The following is a 24,941-nucleotide window of genomic DNA, read 5'->3' as shown; positions in this document are numbered from 1 at the left end:
ATTCTATTATACTATATTAGATTACTATATTAGAACATACATATGCTCTAATATTGGAGAAGGAAATGGCAACCCACTCCAGTGTTCTTGCCTGGAGAATCCCAGGGACGGGGGAGCCTGGTGGGCTGCTGTCTATGGGGTCGCACAGAGTCGGACATGACTGAAGCGACTTAGCAGCAGCAGCAGCAGCATGCTCTAATATATACTCTGTCTATATATATATGTTCTAATATATATATATATAAGACTACATATATAAAGTCTTTTTTCCCCCAAATCTCCATCACCACCTTCCAGGGAATGATGTCCTGGGAACCAATTCCAGGGACCCTGACCCTCAGTGAGGTCTGCTGACAGGACTCATGAGAGATGATGAGGGCTCCAGAGACAGTGGAGGTGGCCTTCTTAATCAGTAGAAACTGATCAGAGGCCAGACAAGAAATTCAGTGGAGAGCGGAGTCAGAGAGGAAAGACCCTGTGACAGATCCATTCCTGTCCTTCTTTTCCCAGTCCCACCACCCTTATAAGGTCAAGTCTGAGCTTGGTTCATTTGCCCCTGATTTTCTCTCTTTGGGTGTGGGAGGTGTGCTGTGTCCCCTAACCATTCACAGACTGCCTCCTGGACTAAACTGTACCTCTTTCCACTTCCCGAGTCTGGTCCTCTGCGCTCTTCCCCTGCTTTAGTGCCCAGGAGAGGGTTGTATTCATAGGCAGTGGGAACCCACTGGATGGTTAGAGAATTGACTTCCCAGATGAAATCTCTTCAGTGATCCTGAATCATGTCCCATAATGGAGCCTAAGGGAGTTATAGTTTCCCAGAGGAGCAGGGTGGGGAAGCCAGACCGTCATAATAAGATTAAAACAAAGAGTGATCGTTCAGGCAGCTATGTGAGAGAAACTAAAGCAAAGCAGCGTGAGTAACTCTGACAATAGCCAGCCTCCTCCCCAGCAGGCTGCCAAGTCCAGGCTCTACTCTGTGCCCAGGGAGCCTCTATGCAGGCTGGTGCTGTCTTTGATGGCCATGGAATGAGGAAGGCTTTTGTTCTATGGTCCAGGGATTAACCTGTGTGTACTCTTTGCATTTTTTTCCCAGCATGGAGAAAGGCAAGAGGGATCCCCTGACGCCTGAGCCCATGGCAAGTCTGCATCAAGAAGATTTGCTTTGTCTTTCTGCCTCCCTGGGTGGAGCTGACATATGAGAAGGAGGAACGGGCCATTGTCACATTCCATCAAAAACTCAAGACTAAGTCCCTAATCCTGCAAACTCCAGAGTAGGATTCCTGATCCTAATGCTACAAACCCCAATGTGGGATGATGTCTTTCCAAGGGAATCCCAGACATAATCCTGTCCCTGGGGAGCACCCATCGAAAGAGAAAAACATGCAGCCATATGTGTGAAGGATGGGGACAGGAGCTCTGTTGCTGATCAGGGTTCTTGGCCTTCTTAATCAGTAGAAACTGATCAGAGGTCAGACAAGAAATTCAGGCAAAGCTTTCCTGGGGCTCCTACTGCAGCAGGGGAGAGTGAAAACAAGTAATAGGTTTCCTTGTTAACCCAGGGGCCAGCTGGTTCCTTAAAGGGGGTGAGAGAAGGGGTGTGTCCAGGGGTCCGGCTGGAGGGGTGGCTTGGGTGGTTTGCCTCCCCCGCCACTGGTGATGTTGTGTGCAGAGAGCACGCACACTCTGCTTTTGCTCTAGGTTTTCAGAAGTGGCAGTTGGGGTGTGTTTTGGTCTTTTTTGTATCTAGTTGTTCATAATTTACCTCAACTGCCAATGTGCACAGTTATTTTTAATCTCTTTTAGTTTCTTTGTATTTTGTTGCCATGGAAGCTGTTTGTCCAGGTGCAAACAAAGGGTCCCAGGTCCCAGCCTGTCTCAGCACCAAAGTTGGAGTGGAAAGTGCAGCCTTCTATGATTTACAGAGCGGTTCAGAAAATACTGAAACTTTCAAAATTATATTACTTAGTAACCAGGCTGTTTATGAACATGTATGGTAGAATGTCCCCCTTCTCAATTTTCACACTGACAGACCACCCATATTTGGCAGAGAACGCAGTGAAAGGTCACATATCTGGATATGATTATCTCCGTGGCTTTATCCACGGCTGCAGATAGTTTCTGTCAACTCCTTCTTCCAGCAGGATGGGGCTCAACCATAGGTTGATCTGGGGGTCCAGAGATGATGGAAAACACCTCCACCATGCTCAGTGGATTGCTTAGTTCAAAGTATTGATCCCAAATCCCGAGATGTCATTCCACGTGACTTCCAGTGGGATAAGTCAAGAACCTTGTATTTTTCCAACCTCTTCTTCATAGCCTGGAGGAGATGAAGGGAAGCATTGTGGCTGCCATTTCAACAACCAGAAGCAATATGCAGCAAAAGGTCTGGAATAAATTGGGGTGTGATATTAGCTTACAGAATTGGGGCATGTCGTGTGCCCTGAGGGACACAAATTGAGTGTTTGTACAGTTATAGAAAGAAAAAAAAAAACCTGATTATTCCCTTCAACTGATTTTAGTACATGTTCTTATAAAACCTAGTTACTGAGTTATACATTTTTTAAAGTGTCCATTTCTTTTCAACTCGCCCTATACAATACCCTATACTGGTATTGGGTAGGTATTTGTACTTGAAAGTGTAAGTCACGGATAAGTACATCATTGGGCTGGGACTGAAGGGCGTATTTGGATGAAGAGACAACCCCTGGCTTTCCTAATCAATGTGGGAAAACTAGCTGGAGGAAGAGCAATGGATATCTTGTGAGTGAGGCATTTTGATGCTCTGAGGCAATAGCGATGCGAGAGGTGAGAAGTGTTTTAGAGAAGCTGTAAGGATGGGGAGAGAACAGGCTGAACTCCAGGGCTAGTGTGGAGCATGGGTAGGATAAGCAGCAAAAAAAAGCATGGAGAGAGGACAAGGAGCCAGATGCTCCTTCATCATGTGTCCTCAGTTCTCAGTAAGAACAGGGGTTAAAGGCAGTCAAACCAGGGCTCCAAGGGGGACCAAGAAAGTGTCCAAGAACTCCCAGTGGACTCGTTTCTTTCTCTCTCCACTGCCTGCCTAGCATCCCTGTCTCCCTTCTTATTTCCTCTTTGAGCTCCTGGTTTTCACCTCCTCACTTCTGCAGCAGCCACCTCACTATACTGTGTTATTAAAAGAAAAGTATAGTTGGGCGAAAATACTCCAACACTTTAATAAGACACACCGAGTATTTGACTCAAGTAACATGATCAGATGAGATGCCGCCTTATGCCTGATGTCTTACTACCTCTGTCTTCTGATTAAACTCCCTTCATTTTAGTAAAGAGAAAATATTGATTAATTATGAATGTGCTGGATAATTCCTCCTACCAATTCAGGATGATCTGGAGTAATTCTTTCCCCCGCCCCCCCAAAAAAAATTCATCTCAAAATCATCTGAATGTCCTAGAAAGCAAACACGCCTCCATCTCTTCCAAGATTTCTTGGCATTCAGTGGCTACTTCCATTTGTTAATCCTTTATAATCTCATTTTAGGCCTGGGGTTGGAATTAGTGACAGATCATTGATATTCCGACACAAGTCTGCACACCTAACATTGCACAGGAGGCCTCAGGGGGATCTGATACATTTAACCTCCTTTCCTCTGCTCTTCCCTCAGCCACTCCCTGAAAATACCTTGGGTTTTTCTGATAGGCCCAGAAGAGCGCTTAAGATGGCTAGAAAAGTTTGAATCTGTGGCAGAAACTGTTGATTTGGCTAATCTAGATTCCATTCCCAATTTACTTTTTTCTTTCCCATTTCCCCTTTAGAAACTTGAAACATGAAATATTCTTTGTCTTAACTTTTTTTTGTTTCTTGAGGTATAATTTATATAGAGTGAAAAGCACAGATCTCAAGTGTAGCATTCAATCAATTTTGACAAATTTGCACACTTCAGTATCCACACAATATCAAGATATATAACATCTCCATTTCTCCAGAAAATTCTTTTGTGCTCTTTCTCTTTAAGCCCACTGCCCCTAAACAATCACTGTGTTGATGTTTATACCTTGAATTAATTTATTTTAGAATTTTATATAAATGGAATCATACAGCCTATACGTACATATTTATAAATATACATGTATATATTTGTGTGTCTAGATTTTTTCAGTCAGCAAAATGTTTTTGAGATTCATCCAGATGGCTGTGAATATTGGTAGTTCATCCTTTTTTATTACTGAGTGAAGTACCACTGTATGAACAAACCACAGTTTCTTTACCCATTTTGACTGATGGCTTCCTAAAATATTTCCAGTTTGAAGTTTCCTTCCATAAAACAGTTGTAAGCATACTTGTGAGTTTTTGTGTTGACGTATGTTTTCATTTTGCTTAAATAAATGCTTGGGAATATAGTTGCATCAGCAGGAAATGCGCAACCAGTCCAGCCAGGCACACGGTGTGCGTACATAACCAGAACTGTAGTAAATTCCATTCCTCTCTCTCACACACACACTTACACACAAGTAAATGTCTGTGTTTTCTAAAATGATTGAATCATTTTTAAAATACACTTCAATTTTTAGAGCTGTTTTAGGTTCACAGCAAAATTGAGCTTAAAGTACAGGTTCCCTGACCCTTCACATGCATTCCCCACCATCAACATCCCACACCAGAGTGGTACATTTTTTACAGTTAATGAATCTATACTGCTATAAACATCACATAACCGGTTTTCGTGTGAACAAAACTTCAGCTCACTTGGATAAATACTAATTTGTGCAACTGCTGGGGTGCACGGTAAGAGTATGTTTTTTAAGAAATGCCCAAATTGACTCCAATGTGGCTGTATCATTTTGCATTCTGGCCAACAGTGAATGAGAGTTCTCATTCTACGTTCTGGACAGCATTTGGTATTCTCAGAGTTTTGCATTTTTACCATTCTAGTGGTGTGAAGTAGTATGTCATAACTTTAACTTGAATTTCCCTAATGAAAATGATGTGAGCATTTTTTTTCATATGCTTATGTGCCATCTGTATATTTTCTTTGGTGAAGTATCTGCTAAGATCTTTAGCCTGTTTTCTAATTGGGTTATTAGTTTTCTTATTGTTGAGTTTCAAGAGCTCTTTATATTTCAGATAACAGTCTTTTTTAAAGGATATATATTTTGCAGATACTTTCTCCTAGTTTGTGGCTTGATTTCTCATTCTCTTGACAATATCTTTTGCAGAGCAGAAGGTTTTAATTTTTTTCACCCTTTAAATTTTTTATTTTGTATTGGGGGTATAGCCAGTTATCCGCTATTCATTTCTGATTTATTTATATTTTTGATATGAACGTATATTGTACAATTTCATTCTTTCTACTCTGATGAATGTTGACAGCTTCTAAGCCCCACCCATTGCCCTTCCCCTTCTACCTACACCTGAGAAAACTGGTAAGAAAGCCCGGGTGATCCCTTCTTTATAACTAGTAGAAATTTCGAAGTATGTGCGGGGTTCCTTGGCCTGGCCCCATCCCTAATCACCATAAAAAACCCACTCTGGTCTCTTTTAAACAATAGTGAACGCACTTGGGAAGCCTGCCCTGCTCTTTTCAGAACACCCTGTTATGTGAGTAATGTCATTTTCATATCATCTGTGTGTATGTGTGTGAAGTCATCAGTCTCAAGAGTGGAACTACATTTTGAGTGAGGGTGTTCACAATAATTGGTGTTGTGAGCAAGATGTCTAGATGATGACTGCTATCACTGGGATCTTTCTTGTTTTGGCTTGCAGCATGGCAGTGTGCACTCTGAGCTGCTGCATTCTGGCTAGTGGGCTCTCTGAGCTGTGTTGCCACCTTCTGTCAAGCTTGCACTTGAGCTGTTCTGCTTTGTGCTACATTTGCTGAATTCTATCACGGCCTCTGTTATAGACTTAGCTGACCTATATCAGAAGCTTCAGTCAGTGTCATTTGGAGACAATTATGGGACTGGAGCCCTCCTTAAAGTGTCACGTGTCTCAGCCCAGACCTATTTGTGTGTCTCATATTGAATTGTGTGTCTTGATTCCTTTATAAACAATGACTGACGCCAAGCTCAAGGGAATGACTCTTGTCCTGTGAAGACTTTTGAGTGTCTTAAGTAGGCATTGGCCCGCATTCTATGAAGTACTCAGGGGAAAGACTGTGCAATATATGATCCTATCAGGTGATCACTCATCGGGTGGAAGAGCACTTACACTGTAGCATACTGAGACCACACACTTAAAGGAAAATAGTGTATGAGAACCCTACAAAATGCTGCTCGGTCGTGTCCGACTCTTTGCAACCCCATGGAGTGTAGCCTACCAGGCTCCTCTGTCCATGGGATTTTCTAGGCAATAGTCCTGGAGTGGATTGCTATTTCCTTCTCCAGGGGATCTTCCCAACCCAGGAATCGAACCCGGGTCTCCCACATTGTAGACAGACACTTTAGCATCTGAACCACCAGGGAAGTCTTAAATAGTGTACGAGAACCCTACAAAATGCTTTGCTGCTGCTGCTGCTGCCTATGCCTCTGTTGCCAAGAAAATCCTCTTCTTGTATTTGTATTTCCCCATATACAAAATTGTATTTTCCCAAGGAAAATACATTGGGCACCCTGGTGGCACAAGTAAGCGGTTAAACCAACTGTGGGAAAAGTCTCAAACCCTGATGATACTGATTTGAGGCCTTCTGAAGGGAGAAATGTATAGATATGAGCAGGGTAGCAAGAATTCCTCTCATAACTAAATCTAGTAACCCTAGAAAAGAGAGGGGGCATGGCAAGGGAGGGAAGAGGGAAGTGGGAGGAGAGAAGGAGGAAGGAAAGAAGGAAGGAAGAGAATCAGAGTGAGGAAGCAAGGAAAGAAATAAACCTGAAAACGGGGAGGAAACAAACAGACACACACACACACACAATTTGATCCAATTGGAAATCTGAAATTTACAAAAAGAATTTATACATCAAAAAGATCAAAAGGGATGTGTACTGGCTCTGCACTTCTACCACATAGGTTCTAAATTGACTTTAATGTCTGCGGAAATACACCAGTTGGCCAATCTTCATGGCCTTAATCCATACTGGAGCTCAAATTATCTCACTGGTAATCTCACTAAGTTTAAACAAGGTTCCCCTGTAATCTTGAAGAAGTCATTGAACACCAAAGTGAGAGCAAACAAGTATGCCTCACCGTAATTATCAGAACTACTGACTTGCCTCGATTTCACATGATCTTACCACTCGTTGCCCCCCGCCCCCAATATATCTCACAGTAGTCATGGACACTCTGATCCAATGAGCAACACACTAAAATTAAATTAAGTCCTGACACTTGAAAATTGGCTTGTAACAATAGGACTTCATGGACTTTTGGGTATAGTTAATATACTCCAGTGTAAACGAAAACAGGGCCTTCAAAATCGAAACCCATTATAGGGAATATATTTAGAGAAGGGGTAATTATGCCCACTGTTTCTCCATTCAACAACTCAGTTTGGCCTATTTTTAAACCTGGAAAGAATAAAGATGCCTCACAGTAGGTTACCAAAATCCTAATACCATTGTCATACCTGTTAAGGTCCCTACCCAATATTTCTGAAATTGTTGGCTCTGTTCAAACAGCAAGTGGTAAATATTTCACTCTTGAGGATTTGGCTGATAAATGTTCTGTTCAGTGCCCATTGCAACAGCCTCTTTGTCACAGTGCTTTCATCTCTGAAGGAGCACAATCCATCTCCTCCCACATGCTGATGGGGTACCTCAGCCACCCTGCCATCACACACTGTCTTTGCAGGCAAGACCTTAAATGCATACCAGAAGCACAGGCATAACATTGCACTGATGAATTCCTGTTCGAAGAGATTCATTAAACACCCTCATTCAGGATCAGTAAAGACAAGCTCATGAAAAGAGGATGGGCCGTGATCCCACACATAGTGCAAATTCTGGCCACCTCCATTAAATTCCTGAAATTATTTGCTAATCCAAGGGCCCCTACATCCCTGACACTATTAAGGAACTATAAACTACTGACCCTGTAAGCACCCACATTATTAGAACAGGACTAACATCTATAAAAGGTATCTCTATGCCTTTTGGAGGCTTCAAGACAACAAATTCCTTATTTACAAATTTGACTTAAGCCAATTTGCAAAATCAGCCCACCTTGAATGGGCCCCCCTCCAACAAACAGCTCTACAATCTATACAAGCTACAAGTCAGGGAAGCTTCCCCTTCACGCCCTCCAGAGACTCCTTCATCGTAGAGGCTTTAGCATCCACACCTCGTGCCTCCTGGAGTCTCTGTACCACCCACAGTGGTCACCTTCCTTTCAAAGCCATTCTGTCCCCCTGTGAATCAAAGGAACCAACCACATCTGGACAGATGGACCCTCAGTGAATCTCTAGGTTGGGTGTAGATCTTGAAAAAACAGTTCTTCCCAACAGCTTATATTATGAAAGCATTTTATTGAACACAATCTGGAGATAGTCAGACCAGATGGGATTGGGGTGAGGACTCTGTTTTGATGGTTTAGATACTGGAAAACATTGGATTCTTCTGTCACCGAGGACCAGGCTACAGAGACTCAAAGGCTGCTTGGGAGCAGAGCATAGAATCAGGACACACCAGGCTAGAGACTGGGGGTTGGGCCTTCCAGGAACCAAAGAATGTGGGTCTGCGATAGGCTTCATTGACTAGACTCCAGAAGAGGAGAAAACTTGGCTTGAGACACCACCTAGAAGAGGTGGATGCCACAGGTGGATGCCACGGCCGGCTGCTGGGCTTGGGAGGCAGTAACTTGCTGCAGGCTCTTAGCTCTTGAAGCTCTTCCGAGAGGAGGAGGTGGTGGAGACAAATTTGACGCTGGAGCTGCTGCCCCCACCACTGCCAAAGCCCAAGCTTCGGCCACTGCTTGCACTGAAGCCAGAGCCCCCAACACTGAGCCCACCGCCTAGGCCAACACCCCCACTGCTGCTGGAGTAGAAGCTGCTGCTGCTGCCTCCACCAAGACCACTGCCCAGACCTCCGCCCAGGCCGCCACCGAGGCCGCCACCCAGGCCACCGCCCAGGCCACCGCCCAGGCCACCGCCAAAGCCACTGCCACCACCGTAGCCTGAGGAAACGGTGTTTGTGACGACAGCTGCAGAGAAAGGAGGGAAAAACTTGGTGAGGCCAGTCTGGCAGATTGGTCCTATGCATCTAATTTATTTGATCCTGCTGCTGTTAGCACTGTACGTGGCCCCTTTTAGACAGCTGCAGATGAAGCCCAGAAGAACTAAGTCATTTAGTGAAGCTCCCTAATAGAAAGCTGGTGAACACAGTAGGCAAGGGACGGTATAAGTCCCCCAAGGGAATGGGGGTCAGGGCAAGGCTGGGGGACAGAATCCAAGATGGGTAAGATACAGGGCCCACCCTTTAGGAGGTAAGACATGAGCCCTGTTGCTTCCTGTCTCAACCTGTGTTTCTGTCCCTGTACGACCTGCTTCTCACTAAGTATATTAAACAACCATTTGGGAGATGGGCATGTCTGGTAGCTAGAAACAGTGGGACTCTGAGTCACACCAAATACCCTGTATTGTCATCATTGTTAATGTCTGTTCAAAGTTACTTACAGATGTTGACTGGTCCAACTCCTTCTCCACTCAGTCTGAAAGGGAAAAATTGAAATGAGTTAAAATCCTCCCAAAAGACAGCAGTAATCTATGTGGATAACTCCAATAGTCATGTTTAGAGCTTGTTCTCTGAGCTAGGAGACTGCATGCCTGAAAAACTGCTTAAATTAGAGAAAGAGATAGCTCTCTGGAGAGACTTCCTAAAAGAATAGATCTCAATCTAGGAACAGGTTATCAAAGGAAGATTATAATTAACACTCTCCTCTACCCATTACATGGAAAATGTGAAGGAGAGGCTGTGGGAACTATACACATGTATGAAGCAGTTGTTGCCTTACAGGAGCTACATCCTGTGAGAAGACTTGGCTTGGACAGAAATACGTCAAGGAGGAAGTAGGCAATGGGTAGTGTCAGAAGACTGAAGAAAATGCAGTAGTTTGAGAATCCAAAGGCAGATGAGTTTAACTCAACTGGAGTAATCATGAAAGGCTTCCTGAAGGAAGAAGCACTTGAAGAATGAGAAAGACATGTGTGGGGTTGCTTAGTTGTTTGAAGGAGAGGCAGCATCGAAGAATACTGGTGGTAGGTCAGAAAAGTGAGTTGAGGTCTCATTGTGTAGGTCAGCTGTATGTCTGAGGGGGGAAAAACTTGGTGAGACCAGTCTGGCAGATTGGTCCTATGCATCTAATTTATTTGATCCTGCTGCTGTTAGCACTGTACGTGGCCCCTTTTAGACAGCTGCAGATGAAGCCCAGAAGAACTAAGTCATTTAGTGAAGCTCCCTAATAGAAGCGTGTCAGATTGGGCTGGATCGGATCATTGGATTCATGATGGATAATCATCAGGTACAAGGTAGTGGCCACCTATGTGTGTGTGTTTTGACACCCAGTAATGGAGTAGAAGCTCTACTTTATCAAACGTGAGGCCACTGTGGGTTCGTGATGTCAGCCTTGTCACCCACCTGCACTCCTCGCCCTCCAGCAGCTTCCTGTAGGTGGCGATCTCCACGTCCAGGGCCAGCTTGGTGTTCATCAGCTCCTGGTACTCCCTCAGCAGACGTGCCATGTCCTGCTTGGCCTTCTGCAGGGCGTCCTCCAGCTCCGCCAGCTTGCTCCTGGCATCCTTGAGGGCCAGCTCCCCACGCTGCTCAGCGTCAGCAATGGCATTCTGCAGGTTGGCACACTAGAGGGGAAGGAAGGAAGGGTGGGGACACTTTAGAGGCTCACCTGGGCCTAAGGGGTCTCTTTCTGAGATTGCGGAGAGAAGCCAGCACATTTGCCCTGGTCATTGTGGATGGTGGAACACTGAAGTGCTGGTACCTGCTCCAGCTCTGTGTGTATATGTTTAGAAAGCAAAACAAAGTCGGTTCTCCTTTAAGAACTCAAGCTCCTTCCCTGCATTCTTTCCCTACCTGTTTTTTAACGTTGTCGATCTCGGATCTCAGCCTCTGGATCATCCTATTCATCTCAGAGATCTCATGCTTGGTGTTACGGAGATCATCGCCATGGCGACCTGCAGTCTGCTGCAGCTCCTCATACTGATGCCAATGGAAAAGAAGAAAGAGTCCATTACACGAGGGTGGAAACACTTCCCCAAGTTCATAGGTAGCAGCTACCTCAAGGTGGTAAGTGGCATAGTTTTTGGGAGCCTGGAGCTGGTCTTAATTTCCTCTTTAGCCCCTTTGCTTTTCTGTAGACACTCATGTGAAACGGTGAGATTCTCTTTAAGATTCTTGAATTTATGTGGCAGATGTATGCATGTCTCATAACTCCTCCCAATAGGCCTCAGCAGGTCTCAGGAGCCCCATCCTTAGCCTTTGGTTAAGGCCTGGAATACCTTGACATGTGTCCTTCCCTCATTCAGGACACTTCGCCACAGCACCCACCTTGGTCTGGTACCAGGACTCAGCTTCTGTGCGGCTGCGGTTGGCAATGTCCTCGTACTGGGCCTTGACCTCAGCAATGATGCTGTCCAAGTCCAGGCTGCGGTTGTTGTCCATGGACAGGACCACGGATGTGTCTGAGACGTGTGTCTGCATCTGGGACAGCTCCTGCAGGGAGATTTGAAGTCAATCATGAGAGTCCATTTTATTTAATATCATTCCATTCAAATCTTCTATTCATTGTTCTATGTCAACTTGAGGAAAAAAATAACAACCTCCTACCTATTAATGAAAAACTTAGGTCAGTTAATAAATAATTCAAATCACTACTAAATCTATACTTTAAATTTAATAACTCTGAACATCAAGAAACCCCTACTATGTAACCTCTCAGACTTGACTCTTCTTAGGTCAAAATTGATCTGAAAAGAACCTGATGGTGTGGTTTGCCATGCTAGGAGTTAGCAGAGACAGGATGGTATTCCAGAAAGGGGAAATGGCCAGGAAAAGTATACCTGGGCTTCTAATAGCTCACTCTAAATCTCACTCTGCAGACTGATTATTGTAGAGGTCTTTTGCTTTAAATTTGACTTAAAAGAGAGAGAGAGAATTAGCTTTATTCAGTAATAAAGTGCGAATAGTGCTGAAAGAATAGAAAAGACAAATATGTGTCCATGCCATAGGAACCACTGAAAGTCACTTAATCCCAGAGACCCTAATCCCTGGTAATGTCCCAGTGACCATCTCTCTGGCTCCTGAACAGGGGACATTTCTTACCGCATCAAAGAACATCTTCATGAAGTTGATCTCGTCCATCAATGCATCGACCTTGGCCTCTAGTTCCACTTTGTTCATGTAGGCAGCATCCACATCCTAGAGAAACATGGCTGGTTGGCACTGTACCCCATTCCCACCCTGACTTAAGTGAACAGCACCTTAAATGAGCCTAACCACAGGCGACAGTTTCTCTGCTACCCACATACCTTCTTCAGCATCACAAACTCATTCTCAGCAGTGGTACGCTTGTTGATTTCATCTTCATACCTGGTGGTAAAAAGGAATGGGAAGTGCTTATCAGAGGATGAGACCCAGGGCCTGTACTGCACATAGTCAACTGTGAGCCTACCTTCTCCCTGGAAGAGGCCTCTCACATCATATGGACAGAGAGGGAGGGACACCAGGAGCAAGAACCTCTGGGCAAGCTCCCTACCCATTAGGATACTGTTTTCTCTGTAATTGCTTAGCAGATAGCTATTCTATTAATGCTGTAATACGGTTGCTTCAGGAACATTCCTGTAGAAAAACTATACAGCTTCATTCAAATTCCACATCTAGTCCCTTTCTCTAGTGCTTTATTTTTCAGCTTTCATGGCCTTTGAAAAACAAAAAATTAGCAGCCCAGCTGCTGGTTCATAAGGACTAAAGAAATTGTTTAGTACTTAGCCCAACCTAGGTTACATCATCAGTTCCTGCTTTGAGGGGAATCCATCAAAAAGTCCATGTCATGTACTTGGAGTGTATTGGGGAGGAGGGTCCCCCAAAGCAAGGATTACACAACTGCTCTTTTCACCAGGCCATGCCAAGGACACTGAGCTTGTTACTCTGGCTGAAGGCTAAGTATTTTGCAGAGGGACTGAGCTTGCAGCTAGAACTTTCTAAACATGGACCTGATGTTTTCCCAGCACTTTAGATGTCCATGAAAAATGTATCTGTTTTCAGTCCTTGGGCAAGGCATAAGCAGTGGTCTGGTTATAAAGTATATCTGGTACAGAGACCCGCCCTGTCTCCATTCTACCCCAGCTCACTTGTTCTTGAAGTCCTCCACCAAGTCCTGCATGTTCCTGAGCTCTGAGTCCAGGCGGCCTCTCTCCCCAACGATACCATCCAGCTGTCTCCTGAGGTTGTTGATGTACTGCTCTAACAAAGGCTCCAGGTTCTGCCTCACGGTCTTGGTGCCCTGCTCCTGCAGCAGGGCCCACTTGGTGTCCAGGACCTTGTTCTGCTGCTCCAGGAACCGCACCTGGAGGGGGCAGAGTTTGAAGATGGAGACATCTGAATTTCATGTTTCAGTGATCAACTTTCCAGTTTTCCTCCCTTCTCATGCTGTCCCCCTAAATCTTCCCATGGATAGTGCTTGGACCTGGGCCGAAGAGGACAGGTCCAGAGTGAAGCATCTAAACTCACTCTTCTAGGGGAGACAGGACACTTATTCAGGGCACAGATAGCCTGGGCGGAGACTGGCCCAGGGCAGGGGTGGCTGTAAAGGCACTCAGGCTACTGTCCAGTGAACAGATCCACCTTTCTATGCAATCAGCCCCGTTACATGGAGCACAGAATGCAACAGTCTCTTCCCAACAGTCAGTAAAGAGCCTTCAGGGGGTCAACTCTGAAGGGGATGAATTACGACCCTCTCTTCCAAGCTGCCAGTCTAATTAAGAAAGTGGGCCACAAATCCAGGACACAGAAACAAAGAGAAAAACATAGGAAGATATTTGTACAAGGTCAGGAAATCTCCCCTCTTCCCACTTCTTTAGCACATATCCCACACTCATGGTGGTTTTCCACCAAGAATCAGTTCTCACCTTGTCGATGAAGGAGGCAAACTTGTTGTTGAGGGTCTTGATCTGCTCCCGCTCCTCAGTCCTCACCCGCTGGATGGTGGGGTCGATTTGCAGGTTGAGGGGAGTCAGGAGACTCTGGTTGACGGTGACCTCTTGGATGCCTCCAGGGGGGCACACAGGGAAGCCAGGACCACCGAAGCCACCTCCGAAGCCAGCTCCACCACCAAGCCCAAAGCCACCACCGCCAGCTCCACCGCCAAAACCAAATCCGCTCCCGGCTCCACCTCCAAAGCCATAGCCGCCTCCAGCACCAGCACCAAATCGGTTCCTGAATCCACCGCCGCTGGCGCTAATGGAAATCCTCTTGGAGCCCCCCAGGTTGTAGAGGCTCCGGCTGCCAAAGCCACCGGCACCATAAGCACCCCCAAGGCTGACCCTGCCGAAGCCGCCACCGCCGCCACCCCCGGACCGGGACACGGAGGTGAAACTGGTGCGGGAGACGGACGGGGTGATGGCAGAGGCAGTGCTGAAGCTGCGGCCGCCCCCGCTTCGGAAGGACACGGTTGACTGGCGAGACATAATGGCTGGTTCCTAGTGGAGTAAGAGTAGCGGGAACTAGCGGTCGCGAGGTGCTGGAGAGAAAGAGCAGCGCGGGACAGGACGCGGAAGGCGGCTCTGTTATCTAGGAGCCGCAAGCCCCGCTTTTATCCTCTAGACCTGGTTTGGGCGGGAGAGTTGTCGAGCTGTGAATGATTAAGTGGGCTGGGCATGCCTGGGGGGCAGCTGTGAGCTCACCGACACACCTGTGCAGCGGTGTGGGGTGCAAACGCTGTCTTCCTGGCAGGCTCTGCTCAGCTAGGGATAAACTTGCCTTGCAGCCCTGATGTCTTGGCAGCGAATAGGCCATGCTGCCAGCAAATCTTTCTTTACAGCAGGGGCCTAGGGCTGTGAGTAGCCCAAAGAAGGGTGCTGGGAAGCAAGGGGGCATTTGGCCAAGATCCTGAAAGATCCTTCCAGGACCAGGAATGTCATCAAACATTGCAGCACATTGCACACTATCCATGAACAGGGGGCAGAGCGAGTCCCCCACTGGCAGTGGTCTGCTCTGCTTATTCCTTTAGGGAGAGCTTGCTTCAGGGACTTCAGCCCTTGGAAAGCCAGCTGTGGCCTGATCTCTCCACTCTGTGCCAGAGGGGAAAATAGATTTCCATCACATACTGCAAAACTCCATTTCTTAGAGGAGGCACAGTTACATCAGAGCCTGCTGGGCAGATTCTCCTGCAAGATTTGGGCCAGAAAGTCTCCCCAAGAACCAAGTTCCAGAAACAGAGACTGTGGAACACCCTCAGCCCCCGGTCTATCCCACTTTGCTCTCTGGAGGGACAGACCCATCCCACCACAACACCTCCTAATTCAGCCTTTTCTGCTGCATTGAACTTTTTCCTTGCCCTTTGGCCCAGGCAGGTCCCAGGGGGGGCTTAGCAAACCCAGGGCCCCCTTGCCATCAACCCTCCCCCAGAATCCTGTGACTCCACCTGGCAGTCACGTCTCTCTTCAGGGGGAGCTGCTCTGCCCGCTCCCCAGCCCCCCAGGTGTGTTCCAGCAAGCCCTTGGTGATTCCACTAAGGAAGAAATGAGTCATCGTATCTGTTGATACAGGCTGAAGGCCGCCACAAACACATACCTGCAGGAGTTCCTAATCTCGTCAGGAACATGTCGAGAGTCGGCCAGCCTGTTATAACGGCAAACCACCCCGTTCCAAGCAGAGGGAATTGCTGGGCTTTCTCTCAGCTTCAGCCTGAACCCTCCTTCAGGGCTGGGGGGATGGAAAAGCAGTTCTAAATCTATGGATCATCCCTCCAGAGAGACTAGAAGGGACAGGTTTGGGTAACCAGGCAGCTGGCCTGACTACCTGCCAGTTGTTTTAGGAAGCACTCTCAGCCCAGCTCCCAGTTAGTCCTCTTGGCAAAGCTTGTCCGGGTGGGCTATGGTATTAGATGGAGGAAAAGTGGCCTGGTTGGGTTTTACAAATGTCTGTCTTAAATCACATCCCATCTTTTTGGCTGCAGACCTGAGTGGGGCCTTGTATTTGCCTCGTCAGAACAGAAATAGGAATCTCAGGCAGTCCTTGGGTCATTAAGAGTTGTTGGGGTAGGGGAGATCCCTAGGCTAGTGCTGGAGGCAGGGGTAGGGTGGGGATGGGTTTGAAGCCGCGGGACTGAGTGGCTATGTTCTCGAGAGTAAAGGAATAAGGACCCAGCCATGGCTTAGGAACCTCTAGTCAGGGCCTGCAGTCAGCCACAAGGCAGCCACGGCTGTGGGAAAATGACTCGGAGCCGCTGGGGATCAGCCAAGAGGTGATTGTTCACCTGAGGCTGTGATGAGAAAGCAGCAGTGGCCAAGTAAGTCCAGACAGACAGACAGATCAATGGCCAGAGCTGGCCTTATAAGTCTTGGGCAATGAATGAGGTTTTGGTGCCTCCCTCCCTAGAGAATTCCTGAGGCACTCAAAGGTGACTTTTACAGAGCTTGCCAATTTCGCACTTGCCTCTCACGGAACAGACAAGACTATCCTGGGGTCCCTGAGACATAGGGGTGGACCCTCATTCCCCGACAGAACAGAAGCAGCTATCTGGGAACTCCTAGCATGAATCTTCTCTCTCCCCTGGAAGTCACCATCAGGGCATGGTCCCTCCTACCCGCCCCCCCACCAACACCTGACCTGAGTCTAATCTCCACTGCCCTTGGGGAAGCCCCACCCTCCCAAGACACTGGGACATTCTTTTCTCTCCATTCCTCCTTGTCCAGGAAGGAGAAGGACTCAGGGGAACAGGAATGCATTCTGGCCACTCTGAGAAGGGCTGGAGTGTGCCAAGCTCAGATTCAGATGCCAGGGACCAAAGGGGTGTAGGTGGCAAATCAATGTGGTCGGGCGTGTTTGGGTGCCTCGCTGAGGGAAAAGCACCTCTCTCTGTGGGAATTCTTCCCTAAACAGATAGGGCCGCCCCCACGCCACCCCTTCCCCTCCACCCCCACAATGCCACAGTGGAGATGCTCCCCCGGGGAACCAGGGCCCAGCATCACTGCAGTGTGGGAGAGTCCCACCCCAGCTTGGAATTTCAGCCTGGCAGGAAGAGAGAGATTACACAGAGCTCCCTGAGCCTCTCTGCAGGCACCTACAGAGAGAGTTATCAAGGCTTGGCAGGACATGGTAATTAGCTTCTCCAGGCATCATTTTCCAGCAAGAGACGAGTGCAAGACTGAGGGAACTGCAGTGGCTGGTCCTGCTGGTCTCCGTGTCAGAGGGGGACAGGGGTGACTGCCCTGTCCATCCTCACAAGGTATGAGAACACAGAATATGCACAGCATTTCATCCACAAGGACACATCTGACACACCAGGCAGGGAGTAGGATTGGCCCAGGTGACAATGGAACAAGGACTAGGCAAATCCCATGATCCCACCCCAGGGCTCCCTCCAAGGGGCCCCCACCACTCTTTGGGTGCCTTTCATAGAAGACCATGCGATGGATAAATTTAATGCGAAATGGTTTTGCATATGACCCGCAGGTCTTCCCAGACAATAGACTCCCCCAGGTTTACGGAGCACGTCTGGCTTGCCTTGGCATCGCCACACACTCAGCCCAGCCGGGCACACCAGTACTGCTCAGCAAACAGTTTGAATTGAATTGACAGATGTAAGGTCATCTCCCTTCCCTATGTCATTGTGGAAGGCCTTCCCCTACCCCATCCTGAGTCCAAGGGTCCTCTCCACCCACTTCTGTCCCTGGCTTCCCATCCAGAGGGTAGATCTCTCATCCCCTTTAGCCTGAGTATCCTCTGAGGACAGAGTTCGTGACTCTCCATTCCTTGAACTTCCCTTCATTCCCCACCTCCCACCCTCAGCCCCAGCTCCCATGTCCCCCTCCAGGAGAGAAAGAAAGAGGCAGTGTCCCCACTTTTGAGGACCTTCTATACCATGCGTGTTCAGCACAAAGAGTGGGAAACAATGGTTGAGGCATGAGTCATCTATTCATTGGATGACGGTTGGCAGCCTCATCCGAGAGTGCATGGAGCCAGATCCAGCAAGATGGGGAAGGGCGGACAGAGCCCAGAGCCAGCCCGCACAACTCCTTACAAAGCCCTAGCCTCGGGGAGGAACTGAGGGAAGAATTCTCCTGCCTCCACCCAAAGTCGGCGGGAACTCTGGGTCCCAGCTTTGATCTTAGATTCAGAATTTTCAGAACTGCAGGGGCAGAAAGGAGACGGCCCCTCTGTGGACAGCGGGATGAGGAGGATCCTTCATCCCTCCCCACATGACCACCTCTGGTGGCGGCTGCCTTGTGATGCTGCGGGTGCCACCCTGCCTCTCTAGGACTCTCCAGAGCCCACATCTGAGAAGAGGCCCAAGTAGAAATGCAAAAGTCTACTAGAAAAGGAACTGGTCTCTCTTGGCAGCTGTGGAGGAGTACTCTGTTGCCATTATTTGGGTCATGGTGACAAGGGGGACCTTTGGACGTGACACAAATTGTGGGTCTCAGCATAGGTGCAAAAGCCCATGGCCTCACCCTGTGCTGTGCCGTGGTCTCAATCCAACCTTTGAATTGCTGGAACCCCGGACAGGAAGCTCAACATCTCACCTCGGCTTCCCTCACTGGTGTTGGGAGAAGCAGCAGGAAAAGGGTCTTTGCTCACGGGAGGAGGAATGGTAACTTGAAGCTGGCCGGGGTTGGCAGGAAGGGTGGGGCCCACATGCAGGGGATTGTGGGGCGCAGCCTCAGCCCCCACCTCTCAGACTGATTGAGAGATTGGCTTTTGTGGGGTGAGAGCCACACAAGAGAGCTCTCAGCCTCCCTCCGACAGGTCCCTGCAGGTCTGTGGAATGTTCTTCCCTCATTGGATGGGTGTTTTGCCAATGGCATACCAAAGTCTTGAAAATCCCCCTTGGTTGATTGAAACTATGGGCTGGAAATCAACAAATACTTTAATTAGTCAGAGGGACTAAAAAAGGGATAAGCAGGAAAAACCTCGGTTTTGCTTTCTCATGGAGGGAGGTTTTATTTTTCTTTTAATAAACACTGATAAAAATTACTGTACACCAGACACTGTCCTATGAACTCTGCATCAATGAGTCTAAAATTGCAAAGAAGGGCTTTTACCATTTTCTTGGCCTTTGCTTTGTTCCTTACATGTGGGTGTGGGTGTACTCAGTCCTCTGGGTATCTATAGACTTTCTCTACAATGAAGAGATGGGGACATGATTCATTCACACCAGGCTTCTATCCTTATGGGGTCATGCCGGAAAACTTTTTCTCACCCTTAACCTCCCCCATGGCTTTTTTTTCCCCCTGCTTCTTTCCACCCCCAGCATACTAGCAACTTGACACCCAGGGATGGAAAGATGGAGGTGGAGATGAGAGCTGCTTGGTGGACGGCTTCCTCATCCTAAGGACGGAGGCCAAGGTGCAGGGACCGAGTTTTGTTTCCGTCTCCAAGGTGTTGAGCTCCCATCACTGGGGCATGGGGAAGGAAAAAAAAAAGGAAGCAGTGCAGAGGCTGGAGATGTTACCCCTTCCAGGACTGGTTTCAGAAACACGCCTGGAGACTGGACAGTCCTGGGGGCAAATGGACACCTTCCCAGCCCAGCTACACTCTCTGCACGTATTCTCAGCTCCTTCACATCCCCTATGCACACAAACTGCTGGCCTTGCTCGCTGTCCACAGGACCAACAGCCCTGTTTTCAGGGCTCATGAAAACAGGTTAGTTTTCCCAAGAGAGACACCGTGTCAAGATACTTGAGGAAAGAAAGAGCGCAGGAACGTGTGCACCAGTCATTTGATCATTTCTTCATCCAGCATGTGTGTTTTGAGCAATCGTGGGGGTGCTGTGCACTTGGCTACAGAACGGGGTACAGCCATGAACAGGACAGGCCCATGGAGGACACACAGGCTCTGAGGACAAGCCTGAGTCCTGCCAGGCCCAGGAAGGTTAACCCACACCAGTTGCCTGGCGACAGGAGTGCCCATGCCAAGGCAGGGTTAGGGAATCCTGCCTGACTTGGCTTCAGGAAAACTCAGTTCCCACAAGCCGTTGCAGGGAACCCTTGGCCAGACTTGTCTTCAGGCATCTTGTGACTCTGATTCCTACCCCAATCCCCCCCTGCCCAGCCATGCCCAGATGTCTACCAGTGATCCATTCCTAGACGAGAAAGCTGAGTGCAGAGCAGGGGGGATCCTAATCCAGAAGCTATCATCCCGCTATCATCAGAGCCAGGGCCAAGCCAGGACATGCTCCACTGCCCTGCACTGCCTCACCAGCACCCCAGAAAGAGCCCGCGCATGCCGCACTCAAAGCTGCATGTCTCAACCCCCTTCAGAGAGCCACTTCCCCCGGCCCGTGTGGAAGGAGGTGTGTGTGTATCAGGGGGTGCTGACCAATGACTGCTTATGGTAATGCAGTTTACTGCTTTCCACCTCAGTCTCATCCAGAGCCCTGACAGCTTCTGACATCGACCCGTCTTTCCAGGGCGAGACCAGCCTCAGACGAAGTCAGCACCAGAGCCCTTCCCCAGGGCCCTTGCCTGTGCCAGGCTGCCAGGTCCCACAGGCTGTGGTTCTGACCACAGATGAGAATAGGAGGAGTGGTTGATGGGAAGCCTTTTCTCTCCTGTCCCTCTCCCTGCCCCCTACTTCTGCCGAGTGAGAATTCACACGTCACTCCTGTGTGCCAGTGTTCAGAGCCCCACCGTGCTCTCCGCTGCCTCTAGACAAATTGTATCCTCTGAAGCATATTCAAGGGCTCCCCACTCCAATCACCCACCCCTAGTCTCCCGTGGCTGTTCAGTCTCAACTCTGTTCCCCAGCCAGGGGGATCCATCCACACCCTCTCTCCTGAGCTACCCACTCCCCTGCTTTCATGCTAAGAGGGGCAGCTATGCTGAGTGCTGGCTCTGTCTCTCTCTCTGTCCTGACTTCCCACAAAACATGAGGCAAAGACCCAGATACTTTCTCAGACAGTCTCTTCCAAATGGGAGAGACATATCTGGTGATTGCTAGAGGGGCTGTCTCTCTGAAAGTCTGAACTCTCCATGATCCTAAAGCAGCTCAATATATAGGTTGGATCAGTGCCCAGGATGTACTTTGTAGCATGATAAAAGACAGTAACAACAGCCACACTTATAGAGCACTGACAGTGTGCCAGGCATGGTTCTGGAGATATCCATTTACTTAATCCTCATTCACCCCAGGAGATGGGACTATTATTCATTAACCCTATTTTTCAGATAAGGAAACTGAGGCTCACAGAAGTTAAGTAAATGGTAAGCGACAGAGCCTAGATAGGAGCCTAGACAGGTGTATGTCCCCACCATTGTGGACACTCAGGTTGGTGGCCCGTGACCCTGACTTGACCCTGAAGAGGAGGCCTTTCGCTGAGGCTCTGGTTCCCAGCCAGCCTGTGAGGACAGCAATCCCAGAGGGCCTTAGATGGTTGCTCGATGACTTGGCAGTCAGTTTTCTCAGCACCTTCCAGCAACCCTGAGGGAGAAGCTCTAGCCTTGAGTGGTGATAGGGGTAATAGGGGAGTGAATCCTTGGGGAGACCCTTGCCCTCTCTGAACTGTCAGAACCTGGGGTGAAGCAGCTGGGCCCCTGGGGCAAGGTTCCAGTGAATTGGGCTCACTCTACACAATGCTCCTAGGGATGAAGCTTGGCCTGCGGCCACATTTCTCACCAACTGCTGCTCCTCTGCCTACTTCCCTAGCACCAGACACTAGACAAAGTCTCACAAGCCTCTAGCAGAGTTTCTTCCAGAGGGCCCAGACATGTCTGACAACCTCATGTGTGGACTGGTGTCTTGATTCAACCTTCAGCTTTTCCTTTCCTTTCCTTTCTCATCTTTCTCATCTCTCCCAGCCCTGAAGCTCCATAGCCAAGACTCCCAGACAGGGCCCCCCAGAAAAAAAATACCACCTAAATAAAAAACCATGTGCTCCCAGGCAAACCAGCTCCAAGACGGGTCTGCCATACCATTGCCTCTCTCTAACTAGATCATAGCTTCTAAACTTCAAGTCCTACCCATGAGAAAATTCTGGAGGAACCATTAGAGCCATCAACACCACAATGCCCCAGCAAGATGGAACTTCTCAACTGTCTGGATCTATAGGCCTCCGTGTTCTCCACTGATCCATCACCTCCCCAGGCATGGTATGTGCCAAGGAATAAACAAAAGCTCCTTTCACGATGACCCTCTCCCTGCCTCCACCATGCCCTGCTTCCCTCCTCAGCAGCCCAGGAGTCCCAGCCAGTTCCTGAGACTGCCCTAAAGACTTGTCCTACCTGTTGGCCTCCTCACCCTCCAGGCCTGCCCAGAAGGAGCAGCCTCACCATTCAGAGTAGAGAAGACACTCAGCAGCTCTCCATGCCTCGCAGCTGGAATGTCATGATCTATCCAGCCTCTTGGGAAGCCTCCAGCCGCCAGCTGACCTGGGCATCCCCGAGGACTGGGCCCCCTCACTCTGGTGCCAGCCATGGCATCGTTCAGGTTGGCATGCTGCCATAAGCAGAGAACAATAACACATTATGGTCTGCAGCCATCAGCCGGAACATGACTCCATTGTTCTGAGTCTGAAAAATGATCTCAGCATAACCCTTTGACCAGAGGTTAGCCCTAGTCCCTTGCTGAAGAATGGCCTTCTTTTGCTTAAGAACATGAAGTAGCTTCCTGTTGGCCTTAAACTCACCTCCACATTCCTCTGGGTCCACTTTCCTCATCATCCCTCCTACCATCTATGGTGGGCAGAACAATGGCACCCAGAGCTGTCCATGCCCTAATCCCCAGAACCTGTGAATATGGTGATCTACATGGAAAAGGTAAATTAAGGTGCAGAAGGAATTAAGGTTGTTGATCAGCTGACCTTAAAATTGGTGCCAAAGAATTGATGCTTTCGAGTTGTGGTGCTGGAAAAGACTCTTGAGAGTCTCTTGGAGAGCAAGGAGACCAAACCAGTCAATCCTAAAGGAAATCAACCCTGAATATTCACTGGAAGGACTGAAGCTGAAGCTGAAGCTCCAATATTTGGCCACTTGATGAAGAACTGACTCACTGGAAAAGACTCTGATGCTGGAAAGATTGAGGGCAGGAGGAGAAGAGGGTGACGGAGGATGAGATAGTTGGATGGCATCACTGACTCAACGGACATGAGTTTGAACAAACTGCAAAAGACAGTGAAGGACAGGGAAGCCTGGCGTTCTGGAGTTCGTGGCGTCGCAAAGAGTCGGACACGACTTAGTGACTAAACAATGACAAACAACTATCCTAAACTATCTAGGTGGGTCCAATGTAATCCTAAAGGCCCTTAAATGTGAAGGAAGGAGGCAGGAGAGGGAAGAGGTCAGAGTGATGTCAAGTGAGAACTTGACTACTATTGTCAACTCTGAAGAAGGGAGTGGGGGCCATGAGCCAAGGACTGTGGCTGCCTTTGAAAAAAAGAAACAGAGTCTTTCCTCAAACCTCCAGGAGACATGCAACCCTGCCAATACCCTGATTTTAGCCCAAGATAGACAGGTCATAGTGGAGAGTTCTGACAAAACGTGGTCCCCTGGAGAAAAGAATGGCGAACCATTTCAGCATTCTTACTTTGAGAACCTCATGAACAGTATGAAAAGGCAAAAAGATATGAAACTGAAAGATGAACTCCCCAGGTTGGTAGGTGCCCAATATGCTACTGGAGAAGAGAAGAGAAATAGCTCTAGGAGGAATGAAGAGGCTGAGCCAAAGCGGAAACAACTCCCAGTTGTGGATGTGTCTGGTGGTGAAAGTAAAGTCTGATGCTGTAAAGAACAATATTGTATAGGAACCTGGAATGTTAGGTCCATGAATCAAGGTAAATTGGAAGTGGTCAAACAGGAGATGGTAAGAGTGAACACTGACATTTTAGGAATCAGTGAACTAAAATGAACTGGAATGGGTGAATTTAACTCAGATTTTGGCCTGGTGATACTCATTTCAGATACCTTGATCTCTAGAACCGTGAAATAAAAAAATCTGTGGTTTTGGCAATTTGTTACAGTTGCAACAGGAAACAGATATCCCATTGCTATCCAAATTCTGCTTTGACCAAGGGACTGTACCCTGTATCCTCCACATCCAGGTTACCCTCCCCCAACTTTAAGACATCTTCCCTGCCTCCTCCACCCAGCCCTGCCTGCCCCTCCCTCTTCCTGAATTCTGCTCCTCAAGGCTCCCCGCCAAAATCTGCCCACTGCCCAGGCTCACCGGTCACCTCAGTTACTTGTCCATCCCACTAGTTGTGTTAATACACAACTGGCCCTGGACTAGGTTACATTCCCCACCTATAGACAGTCCTCTGCGGGTGCATTTTTCTGCCCCAGGGTCTGTACACATTTCATCCACTGCTCTCAGCTTGGAGTTTAGTAGGGATTAGGTCCCTAAGTCCACCTTCCTCCAGACTGATCTTCCCTTCAACCTCTCCTTATCCCATTGCCCAGGGCTCAGCAGGGACCATGCCTGGTGTGGACTGACAGGTGCAGGAGTCCACCCACTGGCTGAGGGCAGAGAAAACCAGGGCTGGAACAGGCCCAGTCTTGGCTTCCTATTTGATGCGAGTGAACCATCAAGTCATGCCTGCTCCACCCTGGGGCCTGGCCTCTTGGTGTGGGCACAGGCTGCTTGGTCAAGATCACCCCTTCTTGCCAGGCTGTCTTCCTGTCTTTTTGAGAGGATTGGCTCCTCAGCAGCTCAGTTAACTTGGCCCATTGTTCCCTTTGTCCACCTTGGGATTTCCCCTTATCACCTGCCAGCTCCAGGTCTTCATGCTGGTGAGGCCAAGAAAGGGAAGATGATGGTTCTTAGGGAAGAGGCTCTGCCAGCTGGTAAGAAATGTGTCTTCCCTAGTAGATGGG

At 48.4% G+C, this 24,941-nt stretch overlaps 1 protein-coding gene across 1 annotated transcript; it reads right to left on the bottom strand.

The window, feature by feature from the left end:
- Positions 1–8,415: 8,415 nt before the first annotated feature.
- KRT5 (keratin 5) lies at positions 8,416–14,698 on the bottom strand. Its single transcript, XM_086403827.1, has 9 exons — positions 14,043–14,698; positions 13,266–13,480; positions 12,444–12,504; positions 12,238–12,333; positions 11,464–11,628; positions 10,990–11,115; positions 10,540–10,760; positions 9,579–9,613; positions 8,416–9,106 (listed from the first exon to the last, which is right to left on the bottom strand). The coding sequence occupies exons 1-9, from the start codon at positions 14,598–14,600 to the stop codon at positions 8,778–8,780; spliced, it is 1,806 nt and encodes a 601-aa protein (XP_086259953.1). The 5' UTR covers positions 14,601–14,698; the 3' UTR covers positions 8,416–8,777.
- Positions 14,699–24,941: the final 10,243 nt, after the last annotated feature.

Source organism: Bos grunniens, chromosome 5, assembly GCF_055505025.1.
Source record: "Bos grunniens cultivar Pamir isolate PY7600 chromosome 5, Bosgru_T2T1.0, whole genome shotgun sequence".
Taxonomy (NCBI): domain Eukaryota; kingdom Metazoa; phylum Chordata; class Mammalia; order Artiodactyla; family Bovidae; genus Bos; species Bos grunniens.
This window is presented reverse-complemented; position numbering and strand designations above follow the sequence as displayed.

Coding starts and splice junctions, on each gene's coding strand:
- KRT5 (XM_086403827.1), bottom strand. CDS start 14,600: ATGTCTCGCCAGTCAACCGTGTCCTTCCGAAGCGGGGGCGGCCGCAGC. Junction 11,116..11,463: donor AGTCCTGGTACCAGACCAAG/GTGGGTGCTGTG, acceptor CATTGGCATCAG/TATGAGGAGCTGCAGCAGAC. Junction 9,107..9,578: donor AGTTGGACCAGTCAACATCT/GTAAGTAACTTT, acceptor CTTTCTCTGCAG/CTGTCGTCACAAACACCGTT.